This window comes from Misgurnus anguillicaudatus, chromosome 1, assembly GCF_027580225.2.
Source record: "Misgurnus anguillicaudatus chromosome 1, ASM2758022v2, whole genome shotgun sequence".
Lineage (NCBI taxonomy): Eukaryota > Metazoa > Chordata > Actinopteri > Cypriniformes > Cobitidae > Misgurnus > Misgurnus anguillicaudatus.
Genome location: NC_073337.2, coordinates 20,504,047 through 20,528,392, shown reverse-complemented (window position 1 = coordinate 20,528,392; position 24,346 = coordinate 20,504,047). Strand labels below are relative to the sequence as shown.

At 37.9% G+C, this 24,346-nt stretch overlaps 1 protein-coding gene across 1 annotated transcript in view; it reads right to left on the bottom strand.

The window, feature by feature from the left end:
- The window catches only part of rap1b (RAP1B, member of RAS oncogene family), a 65,004-nt gene that overhangs the window by 6,174 nt on the left and 34,484 nt on the right, over nt 1-24,346 (bottom strand). The window contains exons 2-5 of the mRNA XM_055190130.2: nt 17,891-17,970; nt 6,621-6,689; nt 5,226-5,282; nt 967-1,107 (exon numbers count right to left, since the gene is read on the bottom strand). Coding sequence (XP_055046105.1) covers nt 967-1,107; nt 5,226-5,282; nt 6,621-6,689; nt 17,891-17,947 — 324 coding nt within the window. The 5' untranslated portion in view covers nt 17,948-17,970. The remainder of the gene's footprint in view (nt 1-966; nt 1,108-5,225; nt 5,283-6,620; nt 6,690-17,890; nt 17,971-24,346) is intronic.

Genomic DNA, 24,346 nt, shown 5'->3' with positions numbered 1-24,346 from the left:
CAGTAAAAAATTTTCATTTAGACATGCAAGAGAGACCATAAAAAAGAGAAATAAATAAACAAAGACTAATAAAGTAGTTGAGTTGATTTTTACAGCAAAATTCTGTCATTTACTAACCCTCAACTGTTCTGTTGAACAGAGAACGATATTTGTAATAAAGCAGTTTTGGAGCACCATTGACTTCCACAATAGGAATAAAATACTGTGGAAGTCAATGGTGCTCCAAAACTGTTTAGTTACAAACCTTGCTTAAAATATCAGCAGAACAAAGAAATTTATACAGGTTTGAAACAACTTTAGGATGTGTAAATTATGTAAAAAATTTCATTTTTGGGTGAACTATCCCTTTAAATTCACAACTTCCACATAAATAAATTTAATCTACTTAGTTTCTGCTAATGTCTCTAGCTAAAGAGCTTTATTATAAAACTATGTTGTAGACCGATTCCTCTTTTCTTTCAACAGATACCAAACAGAAGTGAAACTACATGACACTGCATTAACATTTGAGGTGTATTTTTGGCCCACACTTTCAAAGTGACATGGAAATGCATATTGCATTTCAATAATGCAGACAGCTAAAGCAGAACAAACAGAAAATGGGCAATGCATTCTGTTTGATATTCGATCAGATAAGCGGAGACGCTTAACAAATTAGCATTTAACTTTGTTCTTTCCCAACCATATGTGCCTTCCCATACTGTATTTACTGTAGAGAGCATCACTACTTATGTCAACACCAAGATGAATCTCTTTAAAAGCAGAAAGGTCACCCTTATTGACAATAGCAAGCTTGAAGGCTCAGGGTGGGTGTGTGGAGTTGCCGTTGAGTGCTGTCTTTAAAAGGACATGCAGGTGCCAAGACCATCAAATGAAAGGGTGAGATGAAAGCTAAAGGAGCTGCAGACAAAGCATGAAAGAGCGAGATGGTTCCTAAAAATGGACTGGAGAGCAGTTTGAACTCACGTCATCCGTGTCTTTGACCCTCAGAATCTGTTCTCTCAGGTCCTGCAGGTCATTGAAGGTGGACTGTGCTGTTATGGAGTATACTAGTGCAAAGCCCTGTCCGTTCTTCATGTATAGGTCCCTCATGGCTGTGAATTGTTCCTGGGTGGAGAAGAAAAAACTCAGACAGCGTACAGATAATCTGTGGTAATCATGTACATTTTTGAACCACTCAAAAGTCTCATAACTTATATAAGGGTTTATTTAGACAGGCAGGGAATAAATTGGAATGCAAGTGAAAGTTGGATAAACTTAATTATTTCAATTGGTAACTGAATTTTTTTCAACTTACATTTTCTTACTTGAAATGAAAATTTTAATTATTTTAAGCCTTAAAATCCTGCATAATTAAGAGCGTGGCCTCTTGAGTGACGGGTGAACTGCAAACTGTTGTCACTATAGTCAAGCTAGGCGGGCGTGGTTTCAGAAAACCAGCCATCTTAGCTTTACACACGTCCTGTCTGTTTATCCATTTTTGGTTACCCGCGAGTGATGCATGGTGACGCACTGCCAAGATGCCGGTGGCAGGCACCGCCTACAATAGGCTTCAACAAACCTATGGGTGACATCACTGACACTACGTCCATATGGGTTCACTTTAAATCTTTCACTTAAAGTTAAAAAATGTAAGTTGAATTTTTTTTAAAGGATTAGTCAATTTTTCTCACCATCATGTCATCCAAAATATTGATAGCTTTCTTTGTTCAGTCGAGAAGAAATTATGTTTTTTGAGAAAAAACATTTCAGGATTTTTCACATTTTAATGTACTTTAATGGACCCCAACACTTAACAGTTTTAATGCAATTTAAAATGGCAGTTTCAAGGCAGCTTCAAAGGACTCTAAACGATCCCATAAGGGTCTTATGTAGCGAAACGAAAAATAAAAAATATGCACTTTTAAACCGCAACTTCTCGTCTACCTCCGGATCCTGTGACGCGCCAACGCGACCTCATGTAATACGTCATCACGTCAAGAGGTCACGGATGACGTATGCAAAATGGCGCCCCAGTGTTTACAAGTGTGGAGAAAGAGGACCGTTCAGACGTTGTTGTATGTGGAATGATACTAATTAATGTCTTTGTGTCAGTTTATTGTTTAAAATGGTCCGCAAATGTGCGTTTCATATATGTAACACGTGACCTTTCCACGTCATTACGCAATTACGTGAGGTCGCGCTGGCTCGTCACACAGCCGGAGGAAGACGAGAAGTTGTGGTTTAAAAGTGCACATTTTTTATTTTCCTTGCCAAAAATGACAATTGTTTTGCTAGATAAGACCCTTATGCCTCGTTTGAGATCGTTTAGAGTCCTTTGAAGCTGCGTGGAACCTGCAATTTTAAACTGCATTAAAACTGTTAAGTGTTGGGGTCCATTAAAGTCCATTAAAATGAGAAAAATCCTGAATGTCTTTCCCAAAAAACAATTTCTTCTCGACTGAACAAAGAAAGACATCAACACCCTGGATGACATGGTGGTGAGTAAATTATCTGGATTTTTTTTTAAGAAAATTAACTAATCCTTTAAATTTTTCACTTAAAGTAGAAAAAAAGTAAGTTGAAAAAACGTAATTTTTTTAAGTGTTACCAATTGAAGTATCGTTTTAGTAGATCCAACTTTTTCCAGTGTATCTGACTAAATCAGTTTAGTTGTTCATAGACTGGAAGGCAGACACAAAACATGAAATCAAACCATATCTAAAATCACATAAAGGTGGTTTGAAATGCACTGTATGCATGAATGTGTAAATATAATAAAGCTTCTGACGCTTTGTTGCATGGCAAAATGGCATCATGGGGAAAATTTCCAGTTTTTGTTGGGTCTTTCCAGTGACAGTTCGGCCTTGTGTCACTGGTGTTATTACTGTGGCAACCAGACATAAACTGCATCTAAAAAATCTAATGTTATTGCTTGCAAAATAACATTCATATATCAAAAAACGATTTGGATTGATGGGCAGTGTAAGTCTAGCAAGCTTCTAACAGACTGAGAATTTTTATGAACGTTTCACTCAGACCAACAAATCAGTTTTGCATAGAGGTCAGTTTCTGCCCTGCTATGACCCACTGTAAAGTCAATGTGACCAAAAGGTGTGAAGGTAATGTGAGCAGAAGCATATCCGGCTTAGTTTTTTTCTGCAAATGTGCTTACAGGTGCTGAACGCACAGGAAACAAAAATGGTTTTCAAAGATAAACTTTAATAATGAATGATGGTAGAAAGGCTATGGAAGAAAAATAATGATCTGGCTCCATAGAGGACTCATGTGAGTGTGACAGTGTCACGCTCATTAATTGTGCTAGTGAAGAGCTTTACAAATATGGGGGCTGAAATTTTTTTTTTTTACGATAGTACAGTATAGTATGCAGCTAGTATACTGAACTACAGGACTTGAAGTAGTATATTACCACTTGATTAAACCAGTTCTGCCTTTTGGACTAAGCTTTTACACTTTTGCAAATGTGGAGTGGAGACCCAACACAGTATCCCAGGTAAAAAGCAGTACACCTCCATAGTGTACCCAAAGTGCTCCACTTTCGCACACCAATTCTGCACTTAATACACCAGAAATTAATCTTTAGTCCTTTTTAAGATGTTCTTAAGATTATCTAAGTATACTTATTTGTGCTACTTTGAGACACCATGAATATGAACTAAAATGCACTTTTAACATACTATCTCTGTATTAAAAATGTATTTAGTTAACACTTGTATTAAACTTGAACTCAACTTTCATACAAAGATGGGTTCAAGTTTACTACAAGTGGTACCTAAATACATTTTTAAATAAATTTTTAGCACCTTTTAGTTCATATTTATGGTGTCCCAACATAGCACAGTAAAGTATACTTAGAATAGACGATTTTAAGAACATCTTAAGAAGGACTAAAGATGCATTTTTAGTATATTAAGTACAATATTAGTGAGCAAAAATAAAGCACTTTAAGTACACTATGAAAGCGTACTACTTGGATTGTATCTTATCGCGATACATTGTATAATGGCATATGTATCGTGATATGTATCGTATCGTGAGGCCCTTGCCAATACCCAGCCCTACTATTAATATCAGTAATATTCATATTAAGTTATTACATGGTCATTTATTTCATAAGAATTCCTTTAGCTTGAGATTTGGTTTAACGCTGAACATTGAATTCCGATGGTTTTATTCACAACAGTAAATAGTTGGGTTTCCATCCAAACATGTAGCAAATCTTCTAAAAATTCGCAAAAAAAGAAAATACTGAAATGCAAATTAGGCATGTGAAAAGTCATGCAATATACACGCCAAATTCCAATTTCGCGTGCATATGATACGCAAGTCTTTCCCCGTTCACTTAATTTGGCACGAATTCCGATGGTTTTATTCACAACAGTAAATAGTTGGGTTTCCATCCAAACGTGTAGTGAATCTTTTAAAAATTCGCAAAAAAAAGAAAAAACAAGAAATGCAAATTAGGCATGTGAAAAGTCGTGCAATATATACCACAAATTCCAATTTTGCATGCATATGATATGCAAGTCCTTTCCTGTTCACTTAATTCGGCATATCTTTTTGGTTTTTAATGTTTATTTCTCTTTTTTTACTATTGTAGCTTGGGTTTGGGGTAAGAACAACTTTGTGGTGCATAAAATGGCATCCAAACCCAAATTCTAAACCCAACTCCAGGCAACCACGGTTTAAAAATAGACAAAAAAAACATGGAGATACCTTTATATTAAAATCGCTATTAAAATCCTAAAGCAAATCCCAAATCTAACCCCAAGCAAAAAAAAAAAAAAAAGTAAAAACCAATACATGAAACGACACAAAAATATGCTGTATTAAGTGAATAGCAAGGACTGGTGCATTATATGCACACAAAATTGGAATTTGGCGTATGTATTGCACAACTTTTTACAGGTGTATGCTTTTATACGCAAATCATGAGAATGGGTTGATTTTTATATTTTAAAGGTTATTTAATAACTATTAAATCCTTCAGCATTACAGTCCAGCGGTGCCAGTCCCACCATATGAAAATTGAAGCCAAGGAGCCAATTTGTAAATCGTATCACTGACAGAGGTGTTATCAGCTACTTTGTCTCGGATTCATTTGACCTGCACAGAGCACTGGATTTTAACTTGGCACACTGCAATTACAGCCAATCAGAGGACCAGAGTGAATCAGTGTGACATTATTGAAAAATAAATCATGCAATGTTTTTTTGCAGTCTTACCGTTCCGGCAGTATCCAAAATTTCCAACATACATTGCTGTCCATCCACTTCGACTTGCTGCAAAGTAGGAGACATAAAAACTCATTGTAACAAAACAACTTCTTTTGGCAATTGCACACAGCTTCTAATAAACTATACACCTGTGCTGTTTATGAGCAAACACATTCCCATAACCCCCTGCAGTGCTCTCCATGGCACATTCCAGCATTGCTAACTTCCTGCTGTCTTTAATTGAGCTCTCGGCACGTTTTTGTGTGAATCACTAATTTCAAGGAAGGCTACAGGGATCTGTTTGCACAAACACTATGATATGGCCAGACAGTGATGGTATTTTACACATCCGTGACATCATCCACATAGATGTATCAACTTAAGACGCTTTAAACTTTTGCATGACATTTGATATGTTATCCAAGCAATGAATCTTCGTATACACTTGAGTAACTTGAGTATTCAAGAGTGTCTAAATGCTTTCTGGAAACCTATATGAAGGGCCAGCACTTCAGTCATAGAAGCATTTCATTTTCACCTACATACAGTATATGATATAATGCACCATCTGTCAATACCAGTAACCCCACCTACAGGAAGTGTCCGTGGGACACCAGCAAAAGCAACAGTGAGGAAGGGAAGTACTGGTCATGATGGGACTTCCTTTCACTGTTTAAATGTAGATTCATTTTTAGACTCGGTCATTGTCTCAGAACCTTGGACAAAAGCCACTATAATATATAAACATCATCGAACGCATCAGTTTGAGCACTGGGTCAATTAAACATCCCACAAGTGCACACGTGTGTGTGTGTGTGTGTGTGTGTGTGTGTGTGTGTGTGTGTGTGTGTGTGTGTGTGTGTGTGTGTGTGTGTGTGTGGGCAAGCATCAGAAATGAAACCATTAGAGAAACAGGAATGATTTGTTATGGGCCTGAAATGGTCACACCTCTGCAGCTCATGCTGTATGAAACAGACGCACGCGCATCAATTTGTAATTGTAGCGCCCGTTGTCTAACTAACTAAATTTATTCTAGAGATGTCCTACATAAAGGGCCGGATCAAATTACCTTGGGGGCCGGGTTTGGCCCGTGGGCCGCCAATTGAATAGCCCTGTCTTAAGCAACACATATTACTAATGATAAATACATTTTTATAGATTTACGGTACGAAAATGTCCTAAATATCTTCGTGGAACATAATCTTTACAAAATATATCCTAATCATTTTTAGAATACTATACCTGGTAAATGTAGTGAAACTACTTTTATCTCGTTGTAATAAAATATGTAATATATGAATTGCATGTGATTGTATTTCATGAACTTGGAAACTTATTGGATGTAAATCCCATCAGAAATTGATTTGAGACCCAACAATGATAAAAAAAAAAAACTGGACTTGCCTTTCTGTATGAGTCTTCTATTGTGGGGTCGTACTTTTCCACAAAGATCCCTTGGACAAATTGAACAGTCTGGAGACAGAACAGGGAGAGAGAGAGAGAGAGAGAGAGAGAGAGAGAGAGAGAGAGAGAGAGAGAAAAAACAAAAAGACATGTGCTTTAAATATTTGCGATACCCAAACACAAGCATGTTTGCATTGAGCAGAATGACTAACTTTCAGTGGCTAATGGGGAATTCCATTATAAAGGCCTTTATAAAGATTTAACACCTGCTACTGACAGATAAACCTACGCAAAAAAAAAAAAAACATGTCATCAAGGAAAATAAAACCCAGATTTTATATGAAATCAAAAAACTGTAATATATCGACTATATTAATGTACACTCTAAAAAATGAATCTGTGCCTTAGTAGATTTAAAAAAAAATGTTAATGAGTAAACTGTATTAAAAATGTGAATTATTGTTCTTTTAACCTAACATTTTTTTTTAAATAACAAAAATATGATTAATTTGAGTAATTCTAAATGAACACATTATTAAGTAAATTCAATTTTATTTTATCAAGTATAATCCACTTAAATTTGTAAGATGAAAATTTAACTTAATTTTTTGTTTGAATGATTTTGGCAAGCATAACTAACTAGGCAGTGGACTTGTTGTTCCCAGCATGCTTTGCATGGGACAGCATTTGGAGAGTAAAATATTAAATTAAACACTAATTTGTGTGATTTTAACTAAAAAGAAAGACCTGTTAATGTTTATTTATCTTCATACCGGGTTTTTGCGTGTTTGTGTGGACGTAGATATAAAAAATGTAAAGGAATAGTTCACCCAAAAAAGATATTTCAGTCATTTACAAACTCATACAGGTTTAGATCAACATGAGGGTGAGTAAATGACGACAATGATGAAAATTTTAATTTTGGGTGAACTGTCCCTTTAAAAAAAAGAAAAGAAAAAAAACCCTGATAATACATATGGATGGTCATTAAAACTAATTTTAAAGCTAGTAATAGCCTACAATGTTTACATAGTACTGTATTTTCAATGCTTAATTCAAATGAAAATTATGACAGCTTATACTTTTGTTACATTAAACAACTTTTGTATTGTAATGGGTTGCCACTCGATGTCACTTATATTGAACTGCAAAGGGCAAAGCAACGCCACAGAACGAGCACTTCACATAGAGAGACTAGGCGTGAAACCTGTGCTCGCTGGTCATAGTGCATTTCGATGTTGCTGGGAAACCGGTAACCTAGCAATTAACAGGAGGTTTATATATAGAAAGATTTATAGGTGACAAACGATACGTTGGAGATAAATAGCAGGGGGTTGAGCACTGATTTCACTGAAACAAAAGACCGAATTAAAGCGTTTCGGCTCGGCTATGACCTCACAGGAAGTGCAGGGGCTGCGTCGACCATGAAAATCATGAGATGCAGCCCACAGGTGCAGGGGCTCTTCAGATCCTTCGTATCGAAGGTGACCTTTGATCATTCCCTTTGATTCACAATCCACCTATAATAGACTTCAGACTAAATTCATTAATGAGCGCTCTGTATGGATGAACAACAAAAAGGTCATTAAGATGCTGATCACCTGTGGGTGGAGGACAATCGACCGATGGGTAGAAGAGGAAAAGACCGATAAGAAACAACAAATTGGGGCGAGGGAGGTGATGTCAATCACGAGGTATGAGCGAATGAGCTTGTTTGTCATACAAGGAGGCGTCGTCATGGTGAACGAGAGGTCATTTGTTTACCTAGTGTTTGGTGAAAAGCGAGAACGACGCTAAACAAACACAAGCATAGATGAGTAAACAATGATAAATCTAGATTTGTGCTTGTGGGCTGTCACGCAATGAGAAGCAAATCCAGACTTAAAAAGATTGGTCTATAAAATCTGTCTTTTTTAAATGGGCAGTATGAGCTTTAAAATTTTTATCAGTATGCGTGTTCCCTCCCTACTGAAAAATCCAGCTAAGACTAGCATAAGCTGGTAGCTGGTTTTAGCTGGTTTAAGCTGGTCCTCCCAGCCTGGCAAAGCAAGTGGGTCAGCTGGTCTTCCAGCCTGACCAGCTAAGTTCAGCTAGACAAGCTTAAAAAGTGACCAAAACACAGCTAGACAAGCTGGATACAACAACAAAACCAACTAAAACCAAGCTGGGAGACCAGCTAAAACCAGCTTATGCTGGTCTTGGCTGGATTTATCAGTAGGGCTGGTTTCGAACCCATGACTTTAAGCACTGCAAACGCAATGCTCTACCCTTGAGCTATACAGGAGCACAGTTGGTGAAGCAACAGATGACCGATTGTTGGACTCCCTAAGAGTGTACTCACACTATCCAAACCAAACCGCGCTCGGGCACGTTTGACCCCCAAAGCCTGGTTCGATTGACTAGTGTGATCACTCTGTACCGCGCCCGGGTGCGGTTTGGTTAATCGCGGCCCGGCCGGGTTGCAGAGGTGGGCTGGAGCATGGTTCACTTGGGCTCAGGCACGGAAGGCTATGGTGTAAGTTACAGACTTAACATTACAATGGGCTACAGTGTTATAAGAGTGCTCTACTTCCTGCTTTTGTCAAAACAATCACATCTTAATGATGAAAACGCGCCCCGGCTCGGATCGATAAAAGTACAGAGTGAGTGCGTGCTTCTGGGGGAGTAGGGAGGGGAGACAATCGCGCTGGTGCATTGTTTGGTTTGGATAATGCGAGTACACCCTAAATGACTAGGGACAAAGTGAAACTTAAAGGTGCAGTGTGTAGATTTTAATGGCATCTAGTGGTGAGACTGCAAATTGCAACCAACGACTCAGTCCACCGCTCACCCCTCCCTATCAAAGCACATAGAGAAGCTACGATAGATGCTCTAGGACAAACATGTCATAATCAGAGACAACATAGTGACAAATGTAATCTGTAGAGCAGTTTGTCCATTTAGGGCTACTGTAGAAACATGGTGCAAAATAGCTACTTCCATGTAAAGGGACCCACAGTGTATTTAGAAAAAAAACAGCTTATTATAAGGTTAAAAAACATGGGGTTCTCTATATACACCAAGCGTGCCGCACAAGCCCTGAAAAGTGAAGCCAAAATGTCTCGATCGCCGCCCCAGTGACTGGTCCCAGTAAAGGTCATGAATCTTGCCTCCCCCATGTTATTCGATGGGACTTGACACCAACTAAACAAATAACGAATTACACTTCAATTATATTTTTTCAGAAGCTGGTTTCTGTCATTTACTGTACTTTTTATCACGCTGATGTAAAATCAAGGGTTTGTTTTTAAAATAAGTTTGCTTTTAGTTAGTTAATTAATACTATAAAAACGGTGGTGTCACGTCATGATAGACAGCTGTGATATGCGCATGCTACGAGAGTGAGGGCGGGGCGTTGATTTTGCGGCTTTACTTCTTGCTCACTACTGCGCAGGACTGGTCCGAAATCGCTACTGCGCAAACTCAAGACCCAAGATGTCAGCGCTGTATCGGGACACTGGTGGCTTCACTTTTCACCAATGGAAGAGAGCAAAAGGGTGTCGTTCATCTTTTTATTACAGTCTATGATATACTCCACTGAAAACATATTTTTTATATTATATTGCATTTCTTTACACTACTTTACACACTGCACCTTTAAAGACAACTTATTCAAAATATTTTTACTGTCCAAGACAACATACTGCTATGAAAGAAGAACTATAAAAAACAATAATTAATGAATATCATGACTCATCCATTTACCGCATGAGGAAACCAGTTTAATTGGTTTCATTAAATCTAAAAATAACAATTACAGCATCAATGGAAGTCGTGTGTGTGTGTGTGTGTGTGTGTGTGTGTGTGTGTGTGTGTGTGTGTGTGTGTGTGTGTGTGTGTGTGTGTGTGTGTGTGTGTGTGTGTGTGTGTGTGTGTGTGTGCATGCGCGCGCATGCGTTGCTTTCTCAGTTTTGAATGACGAGTCTCAACCACAGCTGAATGAGAGCATCACATCAGTCTCGCCCAGTTAAATCTTTAACATCGATTAATCACAGCAGCATTTCATGTCAGTATATAATAAGTGCGCCTGTAAGCAACACTAGTCTTCTAGCATCTAACTACTACCTCATCTCTACCAGAAAAAGAACCACCACTTTTAGACAGGTACAGTGTGTCAGCGCATGTTGGGACAATGAATTGTGACCCTGTCTGTGAAGTCTCAATTATGAGCATCAGATTTCAGCCACTGATTTCACATTAATTTCAGTCTTTGACATGGCTTTACTTAGTCAGTATTAAAATATCAGAGTTATATTTTCACAGAATGCTCTTTACATTATACATGATGATTTTATGTAGATAACTTTAAATGACCATTGCTGGGTTTTCACAGGCAGGTTCACAATTGAAGTGGACACCCGCATAAAAAAAACACACATATACACATATATATTTTTATATGACTTTTATAATTAAGTAATCTGATTAATCTATTTTCTTGGCAATAACATACCATGTGAACAAGTGTCGAATGCAAATACTCAAGTCAAGTGTCAGCACAAACCTGTCCTTCAAGCATCCCAGTGGTAACCAAAACATCATGACATCTATAAGCATCTCTACTTTTTCACTGAGCATTTCCATTAAGTCTAAAACATACAAGCGCTCACTTTTGATGTTAGACAAAATGGTTTTACTCATTCTGTGCCCTGCACACTTCATCTTCAGGCACCCAGAGGCTTTTGCTGACCCCTGCAGATCACCTGCAGGTAGACAGCGTGCATGTGCGTTTGTGTTGGATAAGTCGGGGTTAGGATATTAAGTCAGATCACTGGTTGTGACCCCGGGGAGGTGATGTGTGCTGATGTGGCAGAGTTTACCCGATGTGCTTGAGACAGACCAGACCACGTGCATGATTGTCTCTCTCTCTCTCTCTGTGTGTGTGTCATTCTGGCTCTGTTGCTTACAGTAGCTCGGCACTGTAACCTGCTGCATGCACACACACACACACACACAGGGCTAAAAATATTCCCTATATGGAAAGAGAGATGTGGAAAGGAGGAATATAAATTGAATGGAGGCTACTGATAACAAAGAGCAGTGAGGATGTGACTGCGTGTGTGTGTGTGTGTGTGTGTGTGTGCGCATTTCTGTCATTGCTCTGCTCTGAGTAATTGAATCAAATCCACACATCACTAGGATCAGCACATTGATATCCTATCAGCTCTCCTTTTACTGAAAAAGCAACAAATATTCTGGAGATGACTTGGATACCAAAGGAATAATAAAGGGCGTTGTTGTATTTAATAAAAAACTTGGTTCTTATTCTGTTACCATTTAGAAACAAGGGAGATAACATTAGTTATAGACACGATAACATTAGACACTTATCCAAAGTACAGTGCATTCAAGCAATACATTTTATCAGTATCCATGTTCTCCTTGGAATCGAACTCATGATCTTTTGTGCTGCTAAAGGCCAAAGTATAGTCCAGTTTTACGCGTCCGCGAGGGTCTACATACAGCGCTTGAGTTGCAATTTTTGGCATCAAAAGATTTGCGCATACTGTACACGCACCAACGATTTTTAAAAACCTTGCATATATTGTACGCACAAGTCACGTATGCACGTACAGGAGTATGTAGTATGTAGGGGTGTGCCTTGGCACTGCCCTCACAATTCGATTAAATTACGATTCACCAGGTAACGATTCAATTCAATTCGATTCTACGATGCATTGCGATGCATCATAATTCTATTGTACACAACAAGCCAAATTTTTAATCAGTCAAGTGCAACTATTCTCAACAAAAACAGAAGCTTAGTAGCTTTAAGACAATGACAATCATATACCTGAGATGAGAATTTTACATACAGCGTAAGTCTTGTCTAGTTTCCCATTAACTTCATAGAATCCTAAATGTGCCCATATGTCCACTTTCCAGGGAAAAGGGTGCGTTTTTATTTACCCGTCTATCGCGATGTGTCTTTGCATTGACTTTGTATGTAATCTACTTGCGCAAATCTTTGAATTCACGTTATGTGTGTACGCCCCGTTTGGCCTAGGGCTTAACGCAAGGCTCTTCCAACTGAGCTACAGAAACACAATGACATGACATGATCCAACAATGAGTAATACTTTTATTAAATTTTTTCAGTTTTGTTACTATTTGTATTATTACTAAAAACCCCATTTAATATTGGTTCATAATATTGGTTCATTGTGCATTATACTAATACTTTATTCATGTTAAAAAAGGTTGACTTTAGAAAAGTGATGAGCGTATGTGTGGTAAAAAACACTCACTCACAAGTGAAGTATGACTTTTGCTATCCTGCAGGGGCTATCAAAAGCTTAAAATGAGCAAAAACACATTATTATGTTCAATCTTACTCAGGCGTACAGTGCTATGAAACCTCCATCTCAGTGGATACTGCTTGCAGGCAGATGGGATCTCTGTGTTCGCTCTGGCATTCCATCATATCAGCACAAACTGACCCACAGTTGCTCCTATAAAAACTCAACCAGATTGCCTCAACTCATCAATTCCACAAAACACAAAAGTGTGTAGTTCAAATCCATGTTTCAAAGTGATCCTTCCATTTTTTTTTTGGAGTCCCTGTAGTCAACAGTGCGGAGTATAAGAAATCACAAATAAACAGAGCAAATTTACAACTAACCAACTTATAACAACTAACCCCTGATCTACACCACAAAAATCAAAGTCCAGCATTCAAAGTGGCCATTGCAGTCCTCATCTCCCACCTCAGCGGTTAGTGGTTTTATATCATCATCCTCACACCTGTTATTTTTGACACGGACCACGTGACCACACTGTGGTTTTCCTCCCTAGTGCATTTTAACTCGGTAAATTAATGAGTTGCAATTGTGATACAAGTCCACATCATTCCAGATGATGCTCACAATCCTGAATTAAGATCCACCAATCAGAAGTCACATTTCAGTTGACAACCTTTGCATAATGAATGTTAGCTATCTAGCTAGCCAGCTACTGTTAACTAATATGGTTGTGTTGTAGCATTTGAGCCTTAAAGAGAAGTTCATTTTCCCCATAATGGCACGGTCACACCATACTTTCAGCTTGCAAAACAGTTGTTTTTATTAACATCTCACATATTCGCTTGGCTTAAGGTCAAAGTTTGGTCCATGATGCAATTTTCATCATTAGAACAGTGCTGGATTTTTGAAACCCTGCATAGATATTATGCATAGATTACGCGTATGCATACAGGAGAATGTAGTATGTAGCCCAGGAGTTGCAATGCATTTTGCCACAATGCGCATGTGTCGAAGTCTGTGTACACGTACGAGTCAAATAAACTATACTGTGCATTAGGGATGTTAACAATCAATCGATCTTTGATAAATTGTCGTCAATAAGAATCAAATCGATAAAACTTAACAATTGTCGAATAAGCAAGATCATGCACGTGTGTGCGACGCCTGCGCAAAACACATACAGCCGGAAAAAAAAATGAAGCGAGCGCACAGAATTTAAACTTGCCATGATTACAACGATGCTCGATGATGTTGAAAACACACCTGGGCTTTTTAACGTCATGCGAGACGTGGCTGGCTGCCAACGCAACGCAGTGGATCTGATAGGGTCCGATATAGAAAATGCAAATACGCTTAGAATACTGAAAGCAAAGACCATCTTCAGGGAAGCCTGCAAGATTGGCATAGCAATGCTGCTAACTCTGCTTTATACAGGGAAGGAGACCAGAAGCCGTTTTTTAATGAACAGATTAAAATGTCATTTTAAATTCTGGCAAAAAAAAATTTACACGTAAACTGTAACTGACTGTTGTTAAACTCTGAAATCCCACAACATATATCACTGATCATTATCGACTGGCTGAGGCGCTACACACTAGCCAAGTTGACATTTGCGTGTTTTCTAATGAAAGGTTGCCATCTGCATAATATAAGTATCTTTGCTGAAAGTACGCCGCAGGTCTAAGCTGAGGTGACGATGGGAAAAGTGCCCTTCTTGGATATAATTACAACAAATGGTGTATCACTATGAACGACTCGGAAAGCGAGTCTAGAAAGATATTACTTGGTGATAATGAAACTTATTTTGACATGTCATGGACTTTCATGCGACTGTTGCAGAGTGTCCATGTGAGGCACAGAGTTATACACTGTGTCTATTAGTCATTATATTTTTTTACGAGATAAATTAAATTGATGATTTTATCAATAAACAACTACATTGACACATTTTACAATCCCACTAGCATGTTATTTAGACAAAATAAAATCTTTTAATTCGCCTTAGGAAGCTGCCGTTTTTACGCACACTTTTATGTCATTGGCTATATGCCACTGCAGTAAAGGCTTATTGCACTAATACAGTTAACGGTTATTCGGTTGATTAATCGTTAATTTAAACGATCATCGAATATGGGAAATTGCATAAATCCCTACTGTGCATTTGACTGTATATTCCGGGCTTTACTCCATACTTTTGGTAGTGGTAGTAGTAGTGGTAGTAGTAGTGGTAGTGTACTGATCACATGTTGGTTATACATCGTCACGTGATACAAATTTGCAGGTCAAAAATCATTAACCTAAAATTTTGGCTTGCATTCCCGGTCTGTCACATATGTATGAATTGAAGTCAATTAAATAAAAATTCTAGCATGACCACAGCATTACTTTGAATCAAAGAAAAAAATACTTTTAAGACACGAGGCAACTTATAAAAAAGTGGGCGGTCACTGCTGCAGTCTATAGAGCTCTATTACAAGACACAAGGTTAACCCCACATTTTAATGATGTGATTTTACAGACCTGTCTCTCTTCCCCCATCTCTCCCTCTCTGCATGGAACAGGAGAGAAGCCTAACGTGAATGCGTTTACAACACAATTAACTCTGCGTGGGCATTTCAACCAGACCCATCCATAGTGCTCCAATTAGAGTTAATGGACAATAAAAGTCTATGTGCTTTACTCTGAAAGAGTTCTTTGCAGAAAGAGAAGAGGATGGAGGCGGGTGGTTCTCACAAACCGTGGCACACATACAGCCAATGGGTTCTTTGTCGGGGCCTGAGGTGAGTGGGTCGGGCCATTGTGGCCATGTTCCAATGAGGGAGCCATCAGAGTTCACTGGGTTGTAACAAACTAGGTCAATGTGTTGTAAGCCAAACGTTCGGCGTTACTAGCGCGCTAGCAAATCAAGGATGCTAAAGAAGGGCAACTGGGCTATCAGAAACATGAGTGACTAATGATGCCAAATTATTCATGAGGAAACTATTCATTACCGTTCCGCTTTTCAACTTCACGGTAAATGTGGAATTGTCAGAGTCAGCAAAATGAGGTTTGGCATGTCATGATAGCCTAATGTTCTCGACTAAAAAAAAAATCTTTCCAGTGCTTTTGACTTTTGTCCCAATGAATGTTACAGAAACTATTTTAATGCTTTTCTAACATACGTTATCATGACTGAATGGCATTGTGGTGAGGTGCAGATGAGTTTTACAGACATTCTGCGCTATCTGTGACTCATGAGTTACATGATGTCTGAGTGGTTAGAAATGGCACGACCAACAGACCAGAAGCCAGTATGGTTCTCACAACCTTTACCGACCTGCTTGAGGACATAGGTCCTCCAGGGGCGCATTTGACTCTTGCATGGCTGGACAGAGCAGAACAGCTCAGCACTTTCAGTTGGGAAAAACTAGCTACCCTACACTTGCGTTTGATGCGTTTATGTTTTTCCCTGACATGGACATGTGTGTGACCCTAACCCAATACAGGCTGAAGTCTTATAATCAAATTTTTTGATTAGGGGCATCAAAGTTTGGTTTCAATCACTTTAATTTATTTGCAATCTATGACATGGTCTTACTCCGTCAATATTAAAAAATATCATGGTTATATTTTCACAGTATATTATTTACATTATGTAGGATTATTTTATGTACTAATCACAAAGTAATGACTTGAGCTGGATTTTTACAGACTGAGTCACATACGAAACACAGATGTCATAAATGCAATTTGAATTTGAGCCCATCACAAGAAACAAAACAATAATAAAAGATGAAAATGTTTATATATCCTTCAGACAAGGAAAGCTGCTTGTTTTTATGCATTCGGTTGAGTATGCTAACAAAGGGGTATATAAACTATTAATTTCAAGACCCACTTAAAATGGGTATATAATCTTTCCTGGGACCTATCAACATGTTTTTAAATGGAAACATGAGCGAACACAAATTTTTTGTCTTGTATAATTGAGTAGCTTTCATTTTCCTTGTCATTTTATTAATGAAATGCCAGTTTAACTGCAATATGAAACTACCTCATGATATATCATATCAAAATCCTTGTCATATTTAGTCATTAGTAGCCATTTTGTAATCACTTATCTCCTTGTCCATTTCAGCTAGTTCACGTGTTCTGAATGAAAATGCGTCGTGGAAACGCGTTGGTAAGGAAGTGCTTTTTGACCCTCTCTGTTGTTATAGTTATCAGTATGGCGGACGACATGGAAGCCTCCTTGGACTTACCCGTTTAATGTAAACAAAGAAAAGAAATTCTGAGCTTACAAAGAAAAGTAAGATCACTGGCAGAGGTCATTTGACACCAACGAGAACATATTTATGAATAAAGACATTGATTTGGATTAATAAAACACTTAAAACCCTACTTACTGTCCCTTTAAGTACTAATAAACAGCCAATATCTCAGTAATATTAATGCTAACAACCAACCAGTTAGTAGTGAGAATTAAAAACTACACTAACATGTTATCATTGTTTTTATTAACTCAAAGTTTTAAAAGTGAGAAGGATACATAAAGACATGCATTTTAACTCTTTCCCCACCACTGACGACTTAACTCGTCAATTAAGAGAAAACGGTAAAAAGTAATTAAGTTACAGTAACTAATTACTTAGTAACCAGTTACACCCAACACTGGTCATAACCCACAGTTTGAAAACTCCTGTGCTAACTGATTGCCAATGCATCGTGGTTGGGTGCTTACCAGCCCAGTCAAAACTGTAAAACTCTAATATGAACAATAGTAAATAATACAATAATTGTGGAGGTTAGCCATAGCAAACACTAGTAATAATATTCCCGGTTAATTTTATACTATAAAACTTTGATACTATAGTGGACAGCAGGCAGGGAGATTCTTGTGAAAGATGAAAATCTAAAATGTAATTTTGTTTATGTAGAGAAGGAAAGAGAGCGAGACAAAAATGTAGAAGACAAGAAGGAGTGGGATTCAAAATCTTCCCCTTTACTTACCAGCGCAGACTTGCCGACACCTCCTGATCCGAGGACTACTAATTTATATTCACGCATTGTGCAGTGTGTCCGTTAACTACCTGCGGAAAAGGGAAAAATAAGGTAAGGCTGTGCATTTGCTGAGAGACAGGATCATGTAACAAATAAGTTATAATTTAGGGTATTTAGAAAGTTTGAAAGAAATATTTCACCTATACCGCACTTAGAAGACTAATTTTTAGACTTAATTAGATCAACTTGTAAAGTTTCCTTTGACTACAGTTATGCATCAACGCCCCCCCCCACGTTCACAGCTAAATGTTAGCTGCTAAATGTTTTGCATTTGGCTTTTTCCCCTCAAAAAGTCAATCAGCAGAAGCTGTTTCGCCCACAAAAGGTGTTTGGCTGTGGTTGCGTAGCTTAAACTTGTAGCTATTTCCTTTATTGCAGAAAAAGCAGATAGTGGAACAATGCGGTTGACAAAGATCACAGATAAACGTGACGCATACACACTCACGGACAGATGTGAATTGCTTCACACCCTGTATCTTGGGCATATTGATCTGTCTTACCCCCCCTGCCTCATGCAACAGTTAGTAATCAAATCATTCACAGACAAAATAACCAGTTTTATTCTAGTTCACAAATGCACGCATGCGCAATACAACCACCCACAAAACCAAATACTTAACCAAGAATGAGGTTATGACAGTCACCAGGCGTCCAACAACATGGCCATGTTTACTATAACTAACAATATGTTTTGTGATTTGAAAACACATGCAATAAATGCAAACATCTGTTCCCATCATTCTCCACATTCCACTAAAGCCTGAAACTTCAGAGGAATGAAATGAGCCTACAGTGAAAGGCCCATATCAGATCCAGCACGCTGGGTTTTAGTAGGCATGACGGCCTGGAGTCTGGAGCCAGACTGACTGTGAGACCACGTTTAGATAGAGACGATTACCACTCACGTCTCATGCAAGAGACCGAAGAGAACTTCTGCGTTCCCTCAAAGCAAGAGATCAGGGACAACAGCTCGATGTTGGAGAACAAATCCATTGCTGTCATCTAACGCTGCACTTTCTATTTACATTGGCAAAGCGAAGCGATCTAATAAAGAGCAGCGGTAAGAGAGGAAATTGCAGGAAACAGAAAGCGAGGCTCACATGAGATGATACAAGACGATCTATTAAAACGGGACAACAGCATATGAATGGAAAAAAAGAGACATGCATCCATGTATTCAACACAGACAGAAAATGCATCTGCTCTGCTTGATTCACTTGCTGCATGTACAGGTGGAAGGTCTGTGAGGTCAATTATTTCTTATTACCTGTTACATAGGGCTGTCACAATTATTAAATAATCGTCTCATCGCGATTGTTTGACCTAATCGTGATGATTTCAGAACACCGCAATGATTGCACATCTCTCTAAAAAACACAAGGGGAGCTGCAGTGCCTGTATAAACGAGACCATATCAAATTACTTTTTAAATATGTGTATGTGTATTAATATTTACTGCCAGGTAAACCTTGCAAAAGATTTCATTTAAATAATCACAACAATATGTGAAAATTATTTTATAAACAAAGAAAAAAATGTATGAGAATTAAATGTTAAAGCAATAAAATAGACAATTAATGGTCATAATCGTCAAAGCCCTAAAACAGGCAATTAATCGCCTAGATTTATTAGGCAATTAACCGCCAGCCAAATTTCATAACCTTGACAGCCCTACTTTTACATTCATTAGGGATGTAGCGATATTTTGCGATACACATTCCGATACCCGTTCGGTGTTGAAAAGCGGTATTATGCACAACTCTTTCATGTACTACGGCTATTTGATCATTAGAAAGTCCTTATCAATCCACAATCACTGAGTTTGAGTCGTTTATAACATGCATTTGAAAAACACATGTCAAACATGATCATTATAAATATTCTTTAGTATCATAAAACACCTGTAAATATTTAAAGAACAGCGATATATATAAATATGCTTATACATTTTCTGGTGCTGCCTGTGTAATGGCACTTCTTCTGCAGCGCATATTGAGTTTCTGCACGACAGCGCCATCTGGCTTTTGGATGTAGCAGCATTTCACCATAATTAATTGCACCAGCATAGCAAGCAAAATCCCAAAATGTATCAGTACACCCCTAACATTCATTCATGCATTGCAATGCATTTCATTCATACTTCAACAATTATGCAATTGGCAGACCTTTATCCAAAACAACTTGGTATGGACGTCATGAATCACTAAATGAGACTTCTAAATCTAAAATGGCAGTCAGTAACAATGACAACAATCTCAATCAAAAGCTAAAAAAGTCCAACAAGTACCAGAAGTGCTAAAAATAAAATGGTTGGTAGGATCAATTTCACTGTACCTACCCATGTAGATTTTAAAGCTCACGTAACACACGCTGTTTCTGCATTTCTGATGTTAATCTGGAGTACCTATAGAGTAGTATGACATCCTTTATATCTCCGAAGAGTCTTTGGTTCAATCAGATTTATAAAAGAAAGATTAGCTTTACCGAATCTTTCCGATAACGTACGAAAAAATGAAGGAGGAGTTACTACCGTGGGTGGAGCGAGTACGAGTCATGCCACACTATACAACAATTATAACTTATGATTCACTACACGTTTGTGTCATTTATATAATATGCACGTGCCTACTTCCAACATAAGACAGAAGTCTTACTTACCGCATGCAACTCGTGACCCAGTTGGGAAAATCCACTGCATCAAACACATACGCTAGACGATAGTATCGTGTATCACTGATCTTCAGACATATCGCCAATGGCGGGCTTTCATGGCGATAGTCATGACGATAGTTTTTACAGTTATTAAGTAATTATGATTAGGGTTTTAATGACGCGCTCGCATTAATGGCATCAGTTTTAAGAAGGTTGCGGTCATGACGGTGTTGCTCTTGTTCTTTTTTGTCCACCAATCAAGTGACTTGTTATAATGAGTAAAAAAATTAACAAATAAAAAAATGAGTAAACTACTGCCCCGCCTCACCGATACTATCGTGTATAGCCGATCTCACAGGCAGACGATATAACGATCTCAAAATGGGGCATATCGCCCAACACTAACACACGCAAAACTCTGCTGCTACCCCGGATAATAATCTATATCCATTGTTTTCATAAGGCTGGATTTCTTCTCCTTACATCCAAAAACACACTTCATCTTTCGTGCCATTGTTGAGTTTCGAAATTAAACAAAGCTGAGTGGTGTGATAAGATGTTTGCAAGCTCTAGCGTCTCCCGCTGTTGACGGGTGGGCGGGGTTTTCCAGGGGAAGTGCCCATATAAAGAAGTGATACGTATAGAAAACCCCTGAAACGTCAGTTGGACCTGTAATCGAAAAAAACTTTCCGAAACTTGTACGAACCCTGGCGAAGTGCATTTGGCACAGAAATACTCTGTAACACGTCCAACTGCTTTTTTGACACTTTGCCTACATTTAGCATGAGGAAACAACTCTATAACTGTGTTAATAAGTCAAAATGCTTGAAATACCATTGAACCCCCCCTTTAAACATAAAAATGAACAAGTATAGTATAAGTACAGCAATATGATTTGAACTTTAAAGTCCCCCTGTAGTCGATAATTTGATCACTTTAAACTCATCTTTGAGCATCATAATAGCATATGTAAAGGTTTTTCTGTGAAAGTAAATTCTTCATGCTTAAAACAGCTTGCATTTAACTCCACACCCTTGCCTCATTTAGTAATTGCAACCTATGAATATGCAAATTAGTCCCTGCCTCCACTTTTTCGCACCATAGAAATATATATATATATATATGTAAATAGATGCTACATTCGGCAGTTTCATACACTAAACTGCTAATCCGGTTTCAAAATTAATACGTTAACAGAGCATTTGCAGAAATAATTTTTTGGCCCTGATGTTAAGAGTTGTGTGCACGTGTGAGCATCACAGAAGTATAGCTACAGCAGCTGTGTGGTGCTATCATGATTGGTTACATGTTTGTGACGTAGAAAACCACGGAATGGGTCTGTCTTTGGAAAACTCCAATTATATGGGGAAAAATATTTAGCAGTGGTGTTGAATGATGAATTTGCACATGGTTTGTCTTAAAACATTCAAACACCACGCAGACATGTAAACAACAACAAAAACTAGATTTTTATCACAGGGTAACAGTTGGTAAAGAAAGTAAAAAAGGAAATTTCTTTGGACACGCATTCCACATATACATTTGCTCCTCAAGAAATACTCCGCAACATGGGTTATAGAACATCACAGAAGCAAAACAATATGTGTTTGTATAAAGGAGATATCTCAGTAAAATCATCTTTATTACACCAATCAAGGACATTGCAGATCGTAAAAATAAGACAATATCGTGCACAGTGTTTGTGCACCTGCGTGTTTGCTGAATTGAATTATAAATCAAGATTATTTCTTTAACATAGAACAATTTCAAGCACATTGTCTTTCAGCTTACATTCTTATGAAAAAAAAAGTTAGAATTAGGCTTGGCAGGACAGTTTCTATAGCATGTGGGATCACTTTAAAGATTACTTATCTAATGGTCACGTCAGCTATAATTGAAAGAGGGTTATATAGTCTTTCCCACCGTGAACAGCAAACAGACTTGTTTTACTAGGATTAGATCAGCCTGAGGGAACTTCACAAACCAAATATGAAACAAAATATTAACAATTTCAAAGTGCCCTCTGAAAATGCTGGGCTATTTTCAACCCAGCATTGTACGAACCCAACCCGTTGAGTTGTAATTTAACCTATGCTGGGTTGTTTTAACCCATTGTTGGGTCAAATTTTAACATTTCCTGGGTTAATAGGGGTGTGACGAGATCTCGTGCGAGGTCTATTTTTATTACCAAAAAAAAAAAAATTACTTCATTATCAGTTAGCAAAATAATTGTTAGGGCCAGTCCTTGATTAGTTAAAACATTTAAAAATAATGTGATTTCAGTTTCTTATTCATTTATTTTATCATTGAGGGTTTCTTAAAAAGTGTAAAAATATCGTCTCGTCTCGTGAACCCAATCTCGTGTCTCGTCTCGAATTGTGGATTAAGTGTCTCGTCACACCCCTTAATTTAACCCAAAAGCTCGGGTGTCTCTTTTAACCTAATGCTGGGTTAAAAATAAAGAACAGAGTTGTTTTAACCCAATGGTTGATTAACAATAAGCAGTTGGGTAAAAACAACCCATTATTTGAGTCATTTTAACCCAGAAATGTGTCCAATAGTTACCCAGCCCTGGGTTAAAAACTACCCAACATTTTTTTAGAGTGTGGGCCAGTAAAACTAGTAAAAGTGATTTAAAGTTTCATTGAAGACTTTTAATCAAAATCATCAAGCCATATATTATTCTTATTTTCCATCCCTTATTCTTAGAAAAGAAAAACTTGTAGCGCTGACATCATTTTTAGGTCACAAAACCAAGACAGAAAAAACTATGCATGACCTATTTGGGCTTCCATACAGAAATTCTAATCTTTATAATCAGTAAAAGCGCATAAGATAAATGTAACTTCAAATCTGGCTTTAGACTCCTGACCTTACCTTGCCACATTTAGTAACTTTGTTAATAAGAATTAGAGCTTGAGTCACAAAAGTTAACACTTAAGAATGGCAACCCTGGTGCTGCATCACAAACACTGCAGGGCTGTGGTTGATGTTGCAAGCACTGTAGGAGATAGAGGTGGGTATAGTCAAGCAGTTTCTGATGGTCATATATTTATGCAAGAGTGTGGTACACATGACAGGGTGGACTATAACAGGAAATCATATGTGATTTCTCATCCTGTCCCCTTTGACACACCACGCCTCTTCTGGGGTATAAAGTCAAGCAACAACAAGTTGAGCTCAAAATATCGCAGGGCAGTTCAGCATGTCGATTCAGAAATGAGTGACTTCAGGCTTGTTTGTGTTTGACTAAGCAAGAAACCTTTTCTGACCTCTAGCCATCATATGGTATTTTACATTTACGCATTTTGTTGAACATTTTTATCCAAAGCAACTAACAGTGTAATTAGAGTATCGATTTGTTATTTCAGTCCATGTGTCCATTAGGAATCGTACCTATGAACTTGGCATTGTTAGTACCATGCTCTACAAGTTTTGTGGGAAAAAAGTGTTTTATTTATTCAAATGTCTTGCCAAATTAGTCAATGTGACAAAAGGAGTAAGAGATTCCTCTGAAAAGGGTGTTGAAGAAGTTGATTAATGTTGAAACAAAATGCTGTCTGGTAATTGGCTGATAATAAAAGTGAAAGCTAAGAAAAAACGTATTAAATAAGAGACTAACGGAATGAAAAATGATTGGTTAAAAGATTTACTTAATCAGCTTGTGATGACTAACCCTGCATTTATCTTGATGGGAATCACTGATTCACAAGTTCTTAAGAACCCATAGTTTCACACCCTCGCTTAAATGCA